Below are 20,226 nucleotides of genomic sequence, written 5' to 3'. Positions count from 1 at the left end.
CGGCATGGAAAAGGCAAGGACTCCATAGTCCATCACGCCTTACGGAAGAGGACTTAGCACTAACTCATGAATTCTCTCTTTGCCGACACTAAATCCACATGGGCTAGTAACCCACAAATTTGGAAACTAGCTTGCTATCTGACTAAGCCTACGGCTACGACTTAAGGCTATCGAAAGCCGTTTATGATTGGCCAATCAGAGCGCCAATATCGGTATCAGCAGTAAATTAAGAAGTTGTCTACTGGATATGCGAAACACTTGATGGTCGATAGCCTGCGCGGGTGTATGGCGTCCATATGTTCAGGCAGGGATGTAGACCCTAGATCCCTTAAGGTTAACATGGTACGGTTTTGAGACCCAGCTTTCCGACCGGATAGCACACAGCATTGGACCGCCAGCATAAGTTTTTTTTTCTCTAACGCAAGTTAAGTCAGTACTTGAAAGCAGTTTGATGAGCCAAGAGCCGGTTTCTGACCGATCTGTGATCTGAATGCGAAGGTGAGATCTGGCAACACCTTGCTTGGGCATGTGGTAGATAAACATGGACTTCACGACCGTAACGTAGTGACCATCAGAATTTCGTTGATTTCTCCAATCTCCACCGCCTCGTCCTTGTTCGCACATTGTTCGAGCACAGAACACATAAGATCAGTTGGGTTTCAAATGAGTGATGTCGTACGAGCAATCAGATCGACCACTTCCTGATCAGCAGTAGATTTAGAAGTTGTCTTCTGGATATGCACAATAAGAAAGGTACTTGCATCGGCCTAGAAAGGGATCAGCAATTGGACGCTCGATTGCGTGTTGCGTCCGTCAATTTTCGTGAAGTTGGGAAGATGCGATCCCTTAAGCTCAACATCGACCGCTTGTACAACTCAGCTGTATTATCTTGCTGGTCGAGCCGCAGATATACTGAGTAATGCACCTGAGATCTATGAGCAAAATCATCCAACTTAATTCGGTACAGAAAGTTGATGTGAAGAATTGTGTCAGGTGGTAGTTGATTTTCCCGTGTCGTTATTAAATTCACTTCCGCAATACGAAGAATTAATGCGTGAATCCAGTGACCCTGTCAATTTCCCAATAATTGTTGCCTCACTATTGCCCACTTCGGTATTCTGTATCCTTTCGAGATATATTCATTCTCATACATTTATTCATTTTCTCTCGTACAAGTATAGCGTCTCACTTACCAGAAGATTCATTGCGACTATACCTGCAATAATAGTCGCTCCCTCGCTTGAGGTTGTCCTGAAGGCAGTCAATACACTTGGCGTCATTAAGCAATAGGTGATGTTTATCCTGCTACTAGACTGAGCCCGCGTATAATAGGGTAGAGCGGAGCACTTCAACTACGAATAATCTCTGGTTGTATCTTGTGTTAATCATCACTGCTGGGGTGGTTACTAATTTGAATACTTATCCTACTCTCTTTCTTATTATTGGTAATCAAGATCGCCTCCGTCTTTTGTTCCGCTAGGTCAAGCTCGATCATCTGTGGACATATTTTTATCAGGCTAATAGCCTCATTAATGTACAGTTAAATATTTTCAAGTTTTCTCGGGATGACAACTACAGTCAAATCATATGTAATATTGATTGACGTATCCTCCTTGAGCAGGGGGACCCCATTGCACATCAGGCTACATAAGAGGACATCCAATCCTGTGGAACCTCTATAATGAAGCCGTACTGATTGGGGCCCTTATCCGTATCGCACCGAAGTGTACTTATCGCGAGGACATTTTTGATTAGTTTAGTCAAGTAAGCTGATGAGCTTTTTATTCATTCTCAGCTGGTGAACGCATTTTTGACGCCCAACGTCACTACGGTGAAAATTTTTCAGAGGGCATCGCTTTGCGAGATACGACATCTATCGTAGAGATAGTTTTGATAGGCTACCTTTATATTTTATGTTAAGGAGGGTATCCGCGATCGATATGGGGTTGCACCGATCGTGGAAAAGCTGCGAGAGAGGCGTCTTCGATGGTATGATCACGTAATTCGCGTCAAGGAGAATTCACTTGCCAAGATTGGTTTGAACATCGAAGTCGATGATAAGCGACCAAAAGGCCGACCGAAATAACGGTGGCTTGATACTATGAACGGAGATTTGAAAGTCTTTAAAAGAATCGGCCGAGAGGGAAATTGGTTTATCTTAGCGGTTCGTATTATAGGATTATCACGTTTTTAGACTGTTTTGCAACCTCAAGAAATTCAGTTTTGAGCGATCCTATCACCGTACTTCAAATAATTATATCCGATTAATAGTAGCTCACCTGTAGTGATAGCTAAAGTTGTAAATAAATCTTGCTAGTTTAACTAACTTAAGCAATCAGAACTAACCTTGTTGCATCTACCGCCTGTCTGCAACGAGATGAAAAGAAGGAAGGTGAATTTCGAGTGAGGTTCATGTCATCATGCTTATAGTATTTATAGCATCATATCACCTATTAGACGAAAATTAAATGAGTCATAAATTAGGAGATTGGGTAAAAAATGAGGCAGAAATGTGAAGTAGGGAAGTATTAGGTTAAATTCACAGCCTCAAAAGTGCCACTTGTAGCGCTTCAGTACATAATAGTGAAGAACCCAGATATGATGGGCAGCTGAACCTTCCTGGCAATGGGGCAAAGTCTTGAGGCAATCATCATCATCATCAACGGCGCAACAATCGATATCCGGTCTAGGTCTGCCTACCGTAACCTATTGAGCCGGACTTTATTCACAACCTGACGGTCATGGTATCGCTCATAGATTTCGTCGTTATGTAGGCTACGGAATCGTCTATTCTCATGTAGGGGGCCAACAATTCTTCGGAGGATTCTCCTCTCGAACGCGGCCAAGAGTTCGCAATTCTTGCTAAGAACCCAAGGCCCCGAGGAATATATGAGGACTGGCAAGATCATTTTCTTGTACAGTAAGAGCTTTGACCCTATGGTGAGACGTTTCGAGTGTAACAGTCTTTGTAAGCTGAAATAGGCTCTATTGGCTGACAACAACCATGCGCGGATTTCATCATCGTAGCTGTTATCGGTTGTGATTTTCGACCCTAGATAGGAGAAATTATCAACGGTCTCAAAGTTGTAGTCTCTCATCTTTATTCTTTCTGTTTGACCAGTGCGGTTTGATGTTGTTGGTTGGTTGGTTTTTGGTGCTGACGTTGCCACCATAGGTTACTGTAAAGTATACTGTGATGAAAAAGCAAAGTTGTATGTAGAGTTGTATCCTTGGCACCCAATGACACCTACTGTTCACAAAATTTTAATGCACGGCCCGCCCGTATAAAGTATGCCCTGTCGGAAGAAACCGCAGAGGCCAGAAATAAACATTTTCGGTAATATAGGAGCCGCTTTGCAAGGAAATTTTCAAGAGAACAATGCAACCTAGACATATTGAATAGGCTGGTTCTAACGTCAGATCCATTCTTGAGCAGCGTTAGACCAAAACCGCCAGAATCAGCAAATTCATTTACACGCACTATGGTGTGCGTGCGTGTGCTGAAGAAAAAGTAATTTTCTGCACTAAATATCAGTTTTTTTTAATAAAATTGTTACAAAAAAATTCCCGAGGTTATTAATAGTATATTTTTATTGATTAAATATGAAAAATGCAGCCAAATAATTTTGTCCACGTTTTTGGCTCAAATACCCCTATGTGCGGCAATATAGGTTTCGCAGAACACGGTCCATTGTCGATGCAATAGCAACGGCCGTGAACCTGGCTCAGGAGGCATTGGCAGCTGGTAACTGTTACGCAGTGATGACGCTGGATGCCAGGTATGCCTTTAACTTGGCCAACTAGGGTTGGATTAAGGGCACCTCCGCTAAACTGTGTCCCTGGTTACTTAGCTCGGAGAGACTTCTTTGATATGAGATGAAAGACGGGACGAAGGAATATATTGTGACAACAAGTGTTCCTCAAGGCTCGCATTGGGGCCTCTGTTGTAAAGCATAACATATGACTGAGTGCTCGGCCTTCGCGTATCAAAGAAAGCAACGTTAATTGGTTTTCCAGACGAGCTGGCGGTGGTACTAGTTGCCAAACACCGCGACGTAGAACTGTATAGAAATGAAACCATTCATGGCCTCAAAGCATGACACCAAATGATGAAATTGGATCTGGCGAAAGATAAGACAGAGGCGGTCTTTATTACCAATCGCAGGAACGACTATACTATCAAAATCTGGGTTGGTTATCATGAGGTCGTTTCAAAATCGGGTAATGATCGATGCGAAGTTGAGCTTGAAGGAGCACCTGGATTATGCGCGCGAAAAGACAGCGGAGGCTAGCTCCTAGCATGGATGATGCCTAATATAGGAGGGTCAAAATTTAGTCGCCGGCTGCTATTCGCAGTGGTAGTGAAATCCATCTTGCTATACGCGACTTTTGTCTGGATACGCGCACTGGATAACACAGTGAACTAGGGAATGGTAAGTTCGGCATACCGGCCAATCGCGTTCAGGGTGTGCAGTGCATCCAGGACAGTATCCGGTATCCCGAATGCGCCACTGCATCCGAGAACTCAGAGCATGCTATGTTCTATTTTCCGAGATTCGCGATTGCAAAAGGGAGGATAAACGACGCCTTCAACGGAGTTATCGGATCCCACAATTTCGTGGAGGAGATGCTGAGGTCGGAAGGAAATTGGAGTAACTGTTATACAGGAAAAACTGCAGGAACTGGATCGAGCCCGAAAACCTACAAAATCTTTGGTGGCTAAACGTATCATGGAATGCGGCCATAAAATAAGCGCCGATGATTTGAAAGTGTTAAAGCAGGTAAGGAAAATTAACCAGCTGGACGCCTACGAAAGCTTATTCATCAGTAAACAACCGGTAGACACTAGGTTGAATTCAGATCTAGGCAATTGCTATTTACCATTATTTAAAAAACTTTTTAAAGAAAAATAATTAAAAAACCCTCTCCTTCTTTCAGGATAAGCAAATAAGTGTTTAAAGTGTAATTCAATATTTTTTCATTTACAGGATCTAGATATAAGTCTTTAAAAACTAATTTAGCCATAATTACAATAGTATAGATTTAGATTAGTAGAAATACAGGTAATAAACGTACTGAGGAGCAGACTTGTTAGCACTGATGAAGTGAACAAGTGGTTCCCGAAATATCGGTATTTGCAAAACAAAAGTCAACGCTAGTGAATAGGAAAAACAAGTTTTTTATTATTTGAATAGTTTTTGCCTGTTTTATTGACCGGAGAAAACTCGTTATACCATATATGTTTCAAATACGCTGGTAAGCCAGTGGGGTCTAGTCTTAACAGCGAGTTTAAGAGCTCTATTGGGAACAGCATACCCACTGGGAGCTTTGTTATCACCAATTCTCCGGCAAAAATTGCGCAAATTCCTCCTCAGTTACTGTAGGTATGGTGTAGACGTCCAATGCTTGTTTATGTTTTTTGAGCTCCCCTTTATCCGGAGGAAGAGTGCCATCACGATATCGTGCAGAAGATGCGGGCAGGTCAGTTGTGGTGTTCGCCCTTTCATCTTTTCCATAACAACCCTGCACGCTGTTCCCTAGGGGCTTTGGTTTGCCTCTGCCCGAAGTTCCTTGAGGCATTTTCGCTTTCTGGTCCAAATAGCCTGCTTAAGCCTACCTCAAAGGTTCACATATACTTGCCGTTTCTTGATTTGGACGATCTGGTCTTCCTTTTAGATCATTGGCAGATTTTTCTACTTGTTACAATGTTACAGCCAGCAACTCCGCGATCTCTTAATACCACCAATAGTTTGACCGCCATTTTGCGAGGATTCGCGCCTCGGCATAACAGCGCTGCATGCTTTCATTATGCGCTCCATCATTTGCTCTACCTTCCCTGAAGCGTTTGCGGGATGCGAGGGAACACAAAACACATGCCTTTGTGGCGGCACAGCGGAGACGTGAACCACGCACTGCATTGCCGGCAGTGCGTCGCCTCGAACGCACCCTCCCCCGACGCAATGTAGTACCGACCGACACGATTAGTGACCTAGCGTGATAATACTTTCTGTTTCTGTCCGTTCCAGTTGTTTGTTGCGCTCCGATGTTCCACCTCCACTCACTACGTTTGATAGGCGTTCGCTAGAGTCACAACGGACGCCACGCGAGGAGGACATCGGGCTGGTCGTGGACGTTTTGAAGGACTGCTCCTAAGCCCGATTGAAGGAGCGGCTCACACCCCGGCTATCAGCAAGTGAGGAGGCCCACCTACATCACGACCCCCCAGCCAGGTGAAATAACGCAGCTGGCTAGGGATAAGATCGGCTTACACTTGTTAAAATCATTATGGATGCGCGACTTCCCACGTTATCTTGGCCTGCGTGGACTCAGGGTCGCTGAAGGCGCTCTCCGCCATTGCCGATAACGTCCACGAGGTATACGCACGCCCCGTGGTTGCGGAAGTGTCTAGGAACACGACAAGAATTCGAGGACCGAAGACAAATGGTAGCTTCACTTGTGGTTGCAGTTTCCAAACTAACAGCAACGGTGGGTGCTTTGCGTTAACAATGAGGGATCGACATTCCTCTTATATTTTTTCGTCAGATATACGGCGTGGCGGTACAGCGAATACGTGAACCTCGCACTGCAGTGTGAACGCCGGCAATGCACGCTTCCGCCGATGGACTGAACTACCGCCGACATATCTGGTGGCCTGGCACGAGAACGATTCGCTTCCTTCTTTTCGCCGTGACCGCCGCGGAGTACAGCTGGTTGGATCGACTTCTTTTCCTTTTTAAGGTTTTGTGTAAACACAAAACCTTGTTAAAATGGATTTACTGTCTGTCTGTCTGTCTGTCAAACGCATTTTTTCGGTTATAGCGATTGACACCAAATTTGGTACAAAGGTGGAAACTGTGAACGATCACGCATACAGTGAGTTACATCCTTTTACGTCGAATTTAAGGGGGGAGGGGGTCCCATACATGCAAAAGGAGGCTGTAAAGTGTTTTTTCATCAAATATAGTCATGTGGGGTATCAAATTAAAGGTTTCGGTTAGTAATTTTAAAAGCCGGTCTTAGCTTTGACATTTGTTGGAAAGGTGGGGAGTGCGGGGTGTTGAAAGTGATCATTTCTTTAAGGGGCCATTCTCAGAAACTACCAAACCGAAAAATCTGGAAAAAATCAGGAGGCTGCCACTATATGGTGAATGGGCTCCGAAATACCTTCCATGCCGATATCTCTTCAAATAAAGTTAATAATAGTATATTACTATAATTTTGTGTAATTGGCTGGAAACCCCCCTTAAATTCATCCTAGCACCACGAAGTGGTTACGTAGGCTATAATGTAGAGTATGACAAACAAATTTATAATATGTCATGTGTTGTTGCTTTTGAAAATTGAAGACTATGAATGTCAATATCACCCGAAATTGGATACTCTCACATAATATATGGATATATTACGTGCTACGTACTAAGAAATACACAAAACCTTTCGTATCTGAAGCGTTAGGCTTCCGGTTTCCCGACTTGTTTCTTTCGTTCATTCTAGTTGTTTCAAGCATTTCGCCTGTATATTTGTCCGCTGAATCTGGGTATCCATACCGCTGGAAGAGCACGAATATTGTCCAGAATACTAAGAGTACAGTGACGTTTAGGTTCGGTACACCTGCAGGACAGCATAGACCGAAATTGGACCGCCCACTATAAATGCTAAACAATTCATCAATTTAAACTATGACTTGCGTCACTATGGTAATTATTGTTTGAGTATTTACGTGACAACATGGAATAATTTTTAAATTGTTGTCATTTTATTTGCCTTAGAAATAGCAGAATTAATAAAATCTCGCAACTGAATTTACTGTTTAATGTCCTAATAAAAACTGGTTTTAAAGTATAATAGATAGAATTCAAAGAGTCTTTGTTTGTTTGTTGCTTCTTGCGAATGACAAAGGTTCCACAAATTTTATAATTCCTAGGTAGACCTAACAGTTCCTACCTATCTTTTAGATACTTCCTGGAAAGTTCCAGAGTAGTTGACCGAAAATTGCGAGCAAGCAATTATTAAATAAAATGTTACTGCGTTGCTACGATTATTAAATTGAAAGCGACTCATTCGTCTTCCTCATTCGGACACGTAATATATTTACAAGAAATTACGTTTCTTTTAAAACGATCTTCTCAGCTTTATTTCCGAAAATAGCTCTGCCATTTCGGCAATAACAACGCGAAAATTGTCCATACAAAATCGATCTTTTCCTCATGTGGAAGTACGATAATTTCTGCGATTTGCAATATATTTCTGTTTTATTATTGTAATTTAAATTTAGTGGTATTGCGAGGCTTATGCTGAGCGCTCATGGCTTGGCAGTTCTGTTTTCTTTCAAACGATCAAAAAGTTTTACGCGATGACTAATGGTTTTATTAAATGGAGAGGAGAACAGAAAACAAAAAAAGAACCAAGAAATATCGAGTCATGTTAATCAATTATAATATGAATTTAGACATGGTAATTTGGAATAAAGTTTCTCATGATTTTCACTTGGAAATCCACCAGTCGATGTGAATAAGGCGTTCGAGCAATTTATATTAAATTTACAAAATAAATTGCTTTTATTGCAGCTGAAACATTTACTTGGATAAAATGTGCTAACATTCCAGGCTTTTTTTTTCGAGAGATTAAGCAATGGAACTGGATGGGATTCTTTACTTGTATAGATTCGGTTTGCTTTCCAGAAAAATTCCATATCATGTGCTGCATAAAATGTTTGTTTGTCGTGTAGGATTGAACGGAAAATTGCGGGCTTCTCGGAAAGATGTTTTTAATTGAATTTCTTGATGCTTGGGCGCACTCAAAATGCCGGAACCATAATGCTCCCTGACACCTGTCATTTCAGTTATCGTTATGGTAGCAAAAAGCTGGTAGCATTTTTTTTTCCGACGTTGGAAAACAAAGGAGAGGACACAAACATGAACTTGCGATGTGTCACATACGAAAGTCGAAATGGGTCTGCAACAGTTACCACTTTGTAAAGAATTTAATATGAAAATGAACCGCTTTCGAGTTAGGAAATGAGCAACCTGAATCTAAGCAAATGGAGGTCGAGATTGAAGCAAAAATCCAAAATTAATATTCTTATATGCAATTAGTTTGAAGGGTTTTCAAATAGTTCCTTGAAGTTGTTGTGTATTTTGAAATAAATCTGAATAAAATTGGAGTTCAAAAGAGAGTGGGCTCCATGACGTTAAATACCACTTACAGGATCAGCTTCTGCAATTGGAATCAGCTATGAGAACCATGCAAGGCTGGCGGAATTCCAGCGATTAGTCCATCGGATTAAATACAGCTAATAGGATGGAGGGTAGATGTTGTTGTTTGTTTGTTTGTCCCCTGGGATCTGGCAGGCTAACAGTCCAATCAGGATCTGATACCACCCACGAAGTACACCAAGAGGACTCCCGAAACCGGTCATAGTCCTTACACTCGAAAATTATGTGTTTGTTAGTTTCTCTAACCATGCAAGTGTTACATTTGTCCGAATCTATGTTTCCAAACCTTTTGAGAAAAACTTTGTTAAATGTGTGTTTAGTCTGAAGGCGATTCAGTAATTTTTCTTTGGAAGTTGTAAGCGTATGTGTAGCCTCCGGTTGAATTATGAGTAAAGCAGCGTGAATGGTGTAGAAAAATGATCCTTTGGGACGTGACATTGCCAAAAAGTCATTCTCCCATTCTTTACAGGAGTGTTCGTGAATTGTCTTCAGAATATCTACAGAGGAGGGTACGACCAAAATAGTGGCAGCCCAGAGTCTCACGGGCCTCTAGATGGGTGTCCCGGGTGCGCCGGCAACCATAGAACTTTTAAAGGCTTAAAAAGGGGGGGGGGCAGGAGTAAGGGAAGGTATTTTGTCAACTAGGTGATCTGATAGCGTAGCTTGAGTAATTTATAAGCATGGAAAGAGTCTGTAATAATACCAACGTTCTCCTCACCCATCCAGAGTGGTGCTTTTAATACTGGAGCTCCCTTTAGAAGGAAGAGAGGGTGAAACATATCATAGCAATCCGAACCTTGCAGTGGACTATAATAATTGTGTGACTTCCGAGCAGTTTCTGTAACAGTTGTTTCTAATCAAAGCAATTTGTACATTTTTGATATATTCTACCCAGTTAGGGCGTCTCTTATCCCTAGCGTTGTGAGAAACCTTCCCACACAATAGGCATTTTTTGACTTCACAGGTTCCTGAGCAATTTTCTGCAGGACAATCAAGACATCTGGAGGTTCAGGCCTTGCAAAACTTGTTGAAATGGCGCGGTGTACACTTTGAATATTGCGATGCCCTTAGTTTGAAGTAAGAGACCTCGACTCTCCTGTAGGCGGAGAAGTTATGATCAGGTAAGCTGTTCCCCAGGAAGGTTACGCTCACATTGGTTGAATGCACTCTACCACCACCCAGCTCGCGACTTCATAACAGAGCAACCAGCGCAATGAACTTTATATGAATGTGAATTTAGGCAAAATTTTACAAGACGTGCGCAAGGAAAGCGCGAAGACTTGTAGTTCTCGGGAAGTTCTTTTCATAGGAGAGAGGGAGTCAGGTTAATCTGATTTCCAACCACAAAGAAGAGACAATCAGCCAATAAGCCGACTTGAATAAGGATTTGTTTTTGTTTTACTAACGACGGACGGTATATAGTCGGTTATGCAGAGGGCAGGCATTCCTAGCTCTTCAATAAAGCCGTAAATCCAAGATATTCCATAGTCTACATCCTATGTGTATACCGATTAAAAAAAAACGAAGGAAAGTTGACCTATTGTTTCCCTGTGAGTAATACTAATATAGAGGTTATTTTCAAAATATCTGGAACTGCCGCAATAGAGTTTTGAAGTATCGCCAATTTACGAGGGCAAAGATTAACTTCGAAAATTTGGATCCTCTGGTTTCGACAAACCTGAATAATGTTAGTTGTTGTTTACCTTATGCTGCTTTTCCAGTAAACCTAGGACTCGCAAAGATTATGATAGAACTAGCAGTGAGGTCTAGTTGGAGGACATATTAACGCAGCGGCAGTCAAATGGGAAATGCATGAGTGCCCGGACAGAAATGCTTTAAAGACGGCTACCAAGGCCACAGCATGTCTAATAGGCAGTACCCACACTCAATGGACCGGACTTGCGAATGCATTGGGGAAGCTTATCCGTACACCTTATAGGCTCTCAGCATCTGGCAGTATCTATCACAGTAGATCTACTATAGGCAGTACCCTTACAAAAATGACCCCACTTGCAAATGTGCTTGCAGAAGCTTATCTGTACACATCAGAGACGCTAAACAAGGAAAAGGCATAATCTTCGTCAAATCGTATTGGTAAGAGAGAGACCGGTGAGCTTTTGCTATTCTGGTACTACGGCGTGCTCACCCATATAGCAAAAAGTTGTTTCACGTATTCACAAGCAAAAACTTGCCAATCTCACCAATACATTGGCAAGTCCGGGCGGTATGTCAAACACAGCTGATCGGGTTTTCGGTACATCTCGCTCATGCTCAAGGGCAAAACAATTTGAAATCGTGTGTACTCGCACTGATTTCCCCCCTTGAGGGGCAAGGGGGAGTGAGGTAGCTGTCTAGTATCTAACTGTGGTATCTACATGTGGTTTACTGCCTATGACGTCTACAGATAAGCTTCCCCAATGCATTCGCAAGCCCGGTCCATTGAATGAGTGTACTACTTATTAGGTGTACTGTGAACAAGACATAACCTAATTTTTTAAAGGAGGAGTCTGATTTAACAGCTTTAAAAAAATCCACTTTTTTGCTAAAAACTGTTCCAAATATATATCTAATAGGCAGTACCCACACTCAATGGGCCAGAGTTGCAAATATGTTGGGGAAGTTTATCTGCACACAGTTCACAGTGACTAAAAATTAGTGATTTGGACACGTGCAAAGCTACCCGTTTACGAAATAAAAGAAAACCTGAGAAATTCGGAATAAAGAAGTGGCCAACGGAGAGCGTAATCAAGAAATTGACAATATACGATTCTACAATAATAGACTTTTGTGGAATATCGACTTCATTAAGGAAAGATCTTTGTTTAAGTATCCGCACAGTGAATCTTGCCTGTTCTCGTCATAAGTCCACGAGGCTCGTGCAGATGAACACTAACAGAAGAAACTCCAAACTGTAGTCTACATACCACACCCTATTTTCTCTCTCTCCCACTCCACTTTCCCGTGGTAGTTTACTACTACACTAAGGGTATCCAAAAACAAATGATGATTCGATTGCAATTCTCCAAGTGGTAAGAAGTCACACACTTCGAAACCACCTGTGCCTTTGAGCAATGAGGTCGCGGCCGAACCACGGATTTTGGAGGGCTCACCAGATTCATGTTCCTCACGGAGAAATCTGTGCAAGACAGAGTCTCCACTTCAGTGGAAAACCTGCAAGTACGCGATGGGGCTATTGAAGGACATTGAAGGGGCATTTAGTGTCGGCGTTCGTATTGATCACCACCTAACAACGGAAGCGACGAAAGGCTGCCCTCAAGGAGGTGTGCTATCACCATTTCTGTGGAGTATGTTTATCGACTCACTACTATGCGATCTGCAAAATCTGTTAACACACGCTAGTTGTTGGTCGAATAGTGTACAGAAATACAAAACGCGCCGTTGATTTGATTGAAAAATGCTGCCTCAGGCATGGACTTTCAGTAAATCCGATGTTCGCTTATGCATCCGTAGTATGGTGGGTTAAGGTGAAACAAAAGAGTTTTCGCTATAAACCAGCCACACTGCAAAGAATTGTATGTCTGCAATGAGAGCAGCTCATAGACTAATTTGATTAGATTAATGGGGAAACAATGGACGTTGGGACACAGAGCATTGGTAGAACTGAATCCAGTTTTCGCAATGCCTCCTGATTCTCGGATCCCCATACATCTGTTTAGTGGAAGATTGAAACGAACAGAAAACTGGGACGAACCAGAAGAATGGGTGCCAAGATATACTGACGTCTCCTACACCGATGGCTCAAAAACAGAACTGGTCTGAGTGAAATTATGCGGTGTTTCCAACGATTAATTAATTAAAATAATAAAAACTTGTTGTTTCTTTTTCGTTGGTGTGGATATTTATTCTTGCAAATACCGATATTTCGGGAACCACTTGTTCCCTTCATAACAACTTGTTAGCACTGAAGGGTTCACTGGTGTGGATATTTATTCTTGCAAATACCAAGTGGTTCAAATGTTCAAAGGTAGCAAGGAAGTAGGGGGGCAGCGGCCCTGTCTGCAAATATAATACAATACAAAATAGGCAGGAGCAGAACCTTCTTGCGATAGTACCGGGAAACGCTGTGTTCACTTTGATGTGCTGGTCTGTGAATGTAGGAAGTGAACACTCTGAGACTTACATATCGGTTAACAGCAGCCTGGCACAAGTTTAATGGATATACATGGTATAATAAACAAAAATCCTCGCTGTGGTAGAAATATACTGAACCATGAGCGTTGTTTAAAATTAAGGAGCTCGATGTGCGACAAGGCTTGGATAAGGCCACTGTGTAACAACCATTACACGAGGGTTATCCAAACATGCCACAACGATTTGTCGATCCTTATATAGGAAAGACGGTTCAGTGACTTGCCGTTGGATTATCGGTTGGAGCTTGAAGTGCACTTCCTAATCTAATCCATCGTACTGGCATAAGAGGAAACTTAGTCAAGCATACCTCGGGGTTGGGTATGGTCCAAACATACTTTGCCATGCGCTCGACGATAGCGTAGAACTCGAGAGGGTTGTGGCGTTACATTAGCCAACTGCTAGAGTTGCACCACCCGTATCTCATAAGAATGCGCCCTTCCAGAAAACTCCCAACTGGTTCGCCAGAAGAAAAGCCGTGCCTTCGAGAGCCTTAAGTTTTCCAATAGCACAAGGGCCATCTTGTCAATACATCTATTCTGGTTCACAGGGAATCGGACCCTCAGACTTCTACTGTTCTTTGAAAAGCATAGCCCAAAGGATTCTGTAGTTATTCCGTGAAATTCATTTGATCTAAGGATATCTGCTCAGAGTGAAACGTCTTTCTCTCGTACTTAACCAAGTATTAAACTTTTTACTGAAATGATTAGCATAAAAGTTGCATGTTCTGCAACAAAGTTGAATTTATGAAATACCAAATCATTAATGGTCTACAATCTTTGGGAAAATTACTTTGCTTTCATTGCAAATAAACTTTTTCTTTGTTGCTTTACTTCAACTGATTTCCAACTGTTTTATTCAAATTAATCATCATCCAGCAAACGTACTTTTTCTATAGTTTTGCTTTGGTTACTTTTGAGCGCAGTTGGTATAGGTGCGTCGTTCTTAATTTATGGTTTGTAACTACGCATTCAGTAGTTAATTGGGGGCAATAAAACGTTTTGAGTTTTCCTTGCCTTTTGATTGAGCTTAAACAAATTATGAATAAGTAAGTGAGCGGACAGGTAGGAAAGTGCGAATAATTTTGAAAAATGAGCGAGTATTGAAATGTATTGATGGACCGCGTTGTTTCACCGAGATTTTCCCGGTGTATTCCAGTCGATTAATTCGATACGAGGCAGCCACTGTGATCAATCAGGCTCCACGTGCAGAACTCTCTACCGTAGAAATTTCGAATTTCCCTTCCCTTTTGAGTCTGCATAATGTTGCTCCATTCGCCGCTTTATGCTTTACTACTTCACGGCAAAGACATACCGTTCCGCGTAAAATGTAAAATATACAACGATTAAATCGAACTCCCTACATAACATTGTGAATCCACGTAGCAACTATGACAACATTCTTTACAATGTCTCTATACGTCCGCGGAAATAAGAAAAAATCTTTGCAGTCCCGATAAAATCTTTGCAGCGCAATAAGCACGAAATGGCCACAGCTCTGGAATATTATGTATATTGAATGTAGTTAAATTGTTAAAGATGTATTAAAATTTTACGCTTTTTGATTCAGTTCCATTATTTTGTTTCTTCTGACTTCTGGCTGATAGGTGAAAACGTAAAACATGTTTCCAAAGAAGAGACCCCGGCCCGGACGCCATCCAACACCGACAAGATACACTTCACGATCTATAATACAAAATACAATTGCAAAAACATCGTGTAGAGTCGTTAAGACAATTTAAGATAATAATATGTAGATGAAATTTTTTTTGAGGAGATGATGTAGATGAAGATGGAGGAGATAGAAGATGAAGACCGACAACGGAATTCTATTATTTAAATAATTATTAAGGCAGAATCGGATTGAGCCGGGACGTGGGTCGGGAGGGAAGGAGGGAATTTCAAATTGAACTTTCAGTAATTAATCATTTTTTCCACTTGAGTTCGTTCTAAATGCTTTTTCCGCGGCTCCTTTCCGTGCGCTTTGTTGCTGGAGCCTAGCCGGGTGCCAAGTTGGTTGTTTAGCGTTTCATTAGTGTCCGCCATGGAATACATCAAACACTTGGCGTTCTAAACAAAGGAATTTTGATCGAAACCTAGACCCATGACATCCACCCAACTCCCAGAATTAGAAAAGCATTTTCCTATCAGAGCCGCGAAACAACAATGACCTGTCTCCTGGCATGACTTTGGGAAAGCTATGGGACTCCAGTGCTAAAACCCCCGACCAGAAGTTTTCGTATCCGCCTGGCTGGGAACAAATCCGTGCATATATTATTACCATCAAAACTGAAAGTATTATTAGCCCGATATAGGCAGCCGATAGAATGATAAATTTGAAAAATTGAACCTCCAGAAGGAATTAATAACTCTGCAATGCGCTGACCGAGTCCGCAAGAAGTCCATAGGTCGATGAGCACAAAAGTAACGTCGTTATATTTGTATGATCCGCTTTCGTGTGCTCGATTATTATTTGAAGCGTTTTTTGTATCTTTCTTAATTCCTTCTTCTTTCTTGTGCTGCTGGCTTTGATTAAGATCCACCTTTTGGTCTGGCTTCTGACTATGGCTCCACGTATATCATTAGTAAACGTTTTTCTTGTCCACTGTTATTTTTCTTTTTTCGCTCACATGCACGATATTATCTGCTGTTGAGCTACTGAAGAAGTCAGTTTTGAAGAAGTTGAGAACGTTCTTTACATCTTTTCGTAAAATATACAGCGGGCTCGTGTGTTGCCTTCTGAATCTTTCGTGGAATATTGGGGTCTCACAATATCTTTTAGGCATGTTCAATTCCCATCAAGTTGTGATATTTTTCAGTCATATTTCTATAGATGCATGTGATGGTTCAGGCCAGAATCCTTTTTTGTAGTTGGAATATGCAGACTTGGAATAGGCAGAGATTTTCAACACTATAATTTAATCAAAGCTGTTAACAGATGATATTGTGCTCTCCTTTGTGGTGCTACACGGTTTGTTGTTATTTCTGTTAGTGCTAAACAGTTGAATAAATCATGGGAACATTGGGAAAAACGTTTAAGGTTGGGAGAAGGAGGAACTTCCCATTTGAGAATAATGTTCCAAAAATTCAATAATGCAAGATTAATTGTATCTCTCAGAGATCTTTTTGGGGAAAGTTATTGCCCAAATTCACTCATTCCAGTATAGGTTATTCGCTTTTATGGTATATACTCCTAAATCTACCAAAATTATAGTATCTGATCCTTTGAACTGACACAGGAAACAATTTTGACGTATCGTGGGTGTGCCAATTTTAAATGGATCTGATTTTCTTAAACATTTCGAATGAAACCTGGCCCAAAAATAGGATGTGGTTAACAGGTACCCGGTTCGTTAGGAAGACGATACAATCAACCGCAATTCTCCTAGGTCTCTTCATTACTAAACAAATAATGACAAAGAAAGAAGTAGACATTTCCATAAAATATTAGATAATATTCATGTTTTTGGCAAAGAAGGGTGTGTGTATCTGTGTGTTTGAGGTGGGGGCAAGGCTAGCCTCTGACCTTAATGGTCCATTGTACTAAATTCCCCTGTCTAATGGAATATTCCGAATTCGTTTATGTATTCCAGCATTTCCGTTAATGGATGTGATGCCACCTGCTGCAGTTGGAGCACATCAGCATAAAAAATCACATAGAAAATTTTCCGTGCATTCCGCTTGCTCATTACAAGATAGACACGTATCATCTTAGATAACTCCTATTCTGAACAGTGAACAGCTAGTGAATTATGGTCAGTCGGAATGCCCGCAATACTTCTGCAAGTCCTCCCGCTTTTCGACAGGATCAACTTTCCAGTATATTTGTTCGGTTCTGACAGGAAAGGTTTGGTGTGTCTAGCAACATTAAGGCTTCGTTACTTGTCATTATGAGAAGCTTGTTCCCAGCTTTTGATAACAGCCACTGACACCCCAATTGCTGGTTCTGGTTCGGGAATGGGGAAAGTTGAAGTCTCTTTTGCCAAGGCGTCCAAGCTTTCATTTCCCTCTACACCACAATGGCCAGGTACCCAGAGTAAATACACCGTATTGAACCTAGAAACAGAGTGCAATCTGTTTCTACATTCCTGAATGATTTTTGAAGTGATCAAAGTACTACTCAACGCCCTCAATGCAGCTTGAATATCGCTACAGATTGCAATGCGCCTGCCCTTGAGTTGCTCGTCAATCATCCAGGTTGCCGCCCTTAGGATCGCATACACTTCAGCCTGAAAGACAGTTGTGTATTGTCCCAAAGGAAAGGCCTACTTCTCGTTTTTATTCGAGGTAAACTCCAGCTCCAAAACTATATTCTGTTTTTGAGCCATCGGTGTAGAGGACATCAGTATATGCTGACACGCATTCTTCTGGTTCGTCCCAGATTTTTCTTCGTTTCAAAATAACATCCTATCTTCTACGAAACAGATGTATGGGCATCTGAGAATCGGAAGGCATTGCGAAAACTAGATTCAGTTTTCAGTCTGTGCCCCCAAGTTCAAGTGTTTTCCCATAGATCTAATTGAATTAGTCTATGAGTTGCTCTCATTGCAGTGTTCTGAACGAACAAAACCAAGGGCTGAAAATCGAGTAATGCATTCAGAGCTGCCTCGGATATGGTGCTCATGGCCCCGGCAATATCCAGGCCCAGTTCTGTGCAGTGTGGCAAGTTTACAGTGAGAACTCTTTTGTTTCACCTCAACCCACCACACTACACCTAAATTACCATATAAGCGAACATCGGCCTAGTGAAAGCATATTTCGCTTCTTCGGAAAGTTGAAGACTAAAGACCATTCAGTTTCCACCGTTTTGTAAATAATATCATTGTGGTTTTATTTGGATTTACTTAAAGTCCGTGCCTGAGACACCAACCGTCAATCAAAACAACGGGGAGTTGTGTATTTCTACACACCATTCCGATATCTCGACCAACAGCCAGTACAGCCACTTCATCCGCATAAACCTCAACGTGAATCGAAAGTTTTTGCAGTTCGCATAGTAGTGAGTTGATCAGCATACCCCACAGAAGTGGCGACCGCACAGCTTCTTAGGGGCAGCCTTTCGTCACTTCCGTTGTTAGGTAGTGATGAACAGCCACAGCCCAGCAATCTCTGCGTTAGATTCACTTTATTAGAGTTTCGTCAACACCATGCTCTCTGGCGGCATCACAGAGCTTTTGAAAGCGCGCACATTCAAAAGCCCTTCAATGTCCACGAACACCCCCATCGCGTACTCACCCTTCAGAGTTGCATCTTCTATCTTTGAAACCAAAGAATGAAGGGCAGACTCACAGGACTTTCCACGTTGGTAAGCGTGTTGTTTTTCATTTAGGGGATGCGACCTTGGCGCCTTCTGGCGAATATGACTCCAGAAATTTCGGTGAAAAAGATGTAAAGCTGATTTGCCTGAAGTTCTTTAGATTTTAATAGTCATCTTTTTTTCAGGCTTTAGTATGAAGACTACTTTCACCTCCTGCCAAGAAGAAGGCACGTAGCCTAGAGTAAGACATCCTCAAAAAACATTTCTTAGAATTTGCTCTAAGTGCTCTCTACCCTCGTTTAGCATCGCTTGGTAGATGCCATCCATGCCAGGTGCTTTGAAGTGTTCAAATGACAGTATATCAGCTCTCGCCTTTCATTGGTAATAACCGCTCTCACAGCGTCCCAATTCCCCTTGCAACATCTTTGTGTTGAAGGGTTTGCAGAAACCGCCAATTCACTTCTTCAAACTTCTGAGACCTGTTCTCCCGGGTTGTTGTACTTCCAAGAGAGTCTGTATAGACTCAACTCTGGAGTTCCTGAAAGTACCGTCTGGTTTTCTAAGAGAGTCCAACTTGGTCGACTCATCCTTAATAAGGACTCTGCACAACCTGGAAGTCTCCCTTTCACGTTCCAGTTCCTCACAGTGTGTTTCGAAAGTTTTATATTCACGCTGTGAGTTCCGGAAATTTAGCCCGTCTTCATCTTTATTGCTTTTGCAAGCATGATTTAGAAGTCGTCTGGTTGATTTCCTGAGCCTCTGCCGTTCTCGATTAGATCATGCCACCGTTTTGTCACGTCGCCCTCGGGAAATAGGACAAGCCGCTTCAAAATACTCTAAAAGTGTGCAATTTTTTTCAATTGATCTTCTATCGCCAAAGGAGCCCTTAGTCGCCTAGGGAGCTCAAGAAGTTCCTTAAACTTCATCCAATTCGTTTTCTTAGGATTCCGTCTTTGTATTACAGGCTGTTCGCCTGCAATAGTTAGATTAAATTCTAAGTAACACTGATTTGAGAGTGAAACTTCATCTAGCACTCGCCAGTTTCTAATCAACTCTAACAACTTTGAAGTGCAGATTGTTAGGTCAATTACTTCATTTCTTCTTGGTCCCACGAACGTAGGGGCGTACCCTGCGTTCGCGGTCATCAGACCAGAAATCAAACAGCTTTTCTCCACTAGGATTGCATTTGCTACTGCCTCAACAAATATGCTCAGTGTTCGCATCACAATCTATTAAAAGTTCAAAACTACTTAATTCTGCATGCACTATCAGATCCGTTAGTTCTTGTGTCAGCGGAGGACATAAAGGATCATAAGATAAGTAAGCAGAGGCAACTATGACGTTTCTCCTCTTACCATTAACCTGGTATTATTAAGTTGACCGCAACAAGGTCCCGAGAACAAAATTGTCTGGGCGTGGTTGGCTCTAACAATTTTGACATTAGAACGCAGGCCCTCGGTCTCGAGGATCTTTCATCGAAGAAAATCCTAGCCTCCTTGACTGATCCAATACACACAGATTCTGTTAAAACGAACCCATGGGGCTTGAAGCAGAAATATATAAGGATAGTCCTGCAACTTTGCCAGTTTTGCTGCCAGTAGATAGG

At 41.9% G+C, this 20,226-nt stretch overlaps 1 protein-coding gene across 2 annotated transcripts in view; it reads right to left on the bottom strand.

Annotated features, from left to right (window-relative positions):
* Positions 1-20,226, bottom strand: part of LOC119649312 (protein bric-a-brac 1) — a 338,265-nt gene that overhangs the window by 184,735 nt on the left and 133,304 nt on the right. The window contains exon 2 of one of the 2 annotated variants that reach the window (XM_038051415.1): positions 2,347-2,367. The exons of the other annotated variant lie outside the window; for it this stretch is intronic. Within the exon in view, the coding sequence (XP_037907343.1) occupies positions 2,347-2,367 (21 nt within the window). The remainder of the gene's footprint in view (positions 1-2,346; positions 2,368-20,226) is intronic. 2 annotated transcript variants of the gene reach the window in all.

This window comes from Hermetia illucens, chromosome 2 (assembly GCF_905115235.1).
Source record: "Hermetia illucens chromosome 2, iHerIll2.2.curated.20191125, whole genome shotgun sequence".
In the NCBI taxonomy this organism is placed as follows: domain Eukaryota; kingdom Metazoa; phylum Arthropoda; class Insecta; order Diptera; family Stratiomyidae; genus Hermetia; species Hermetia illucens.
This window is presented reverse-complemented; position numbering and strand designations above follow the sequence as displayed.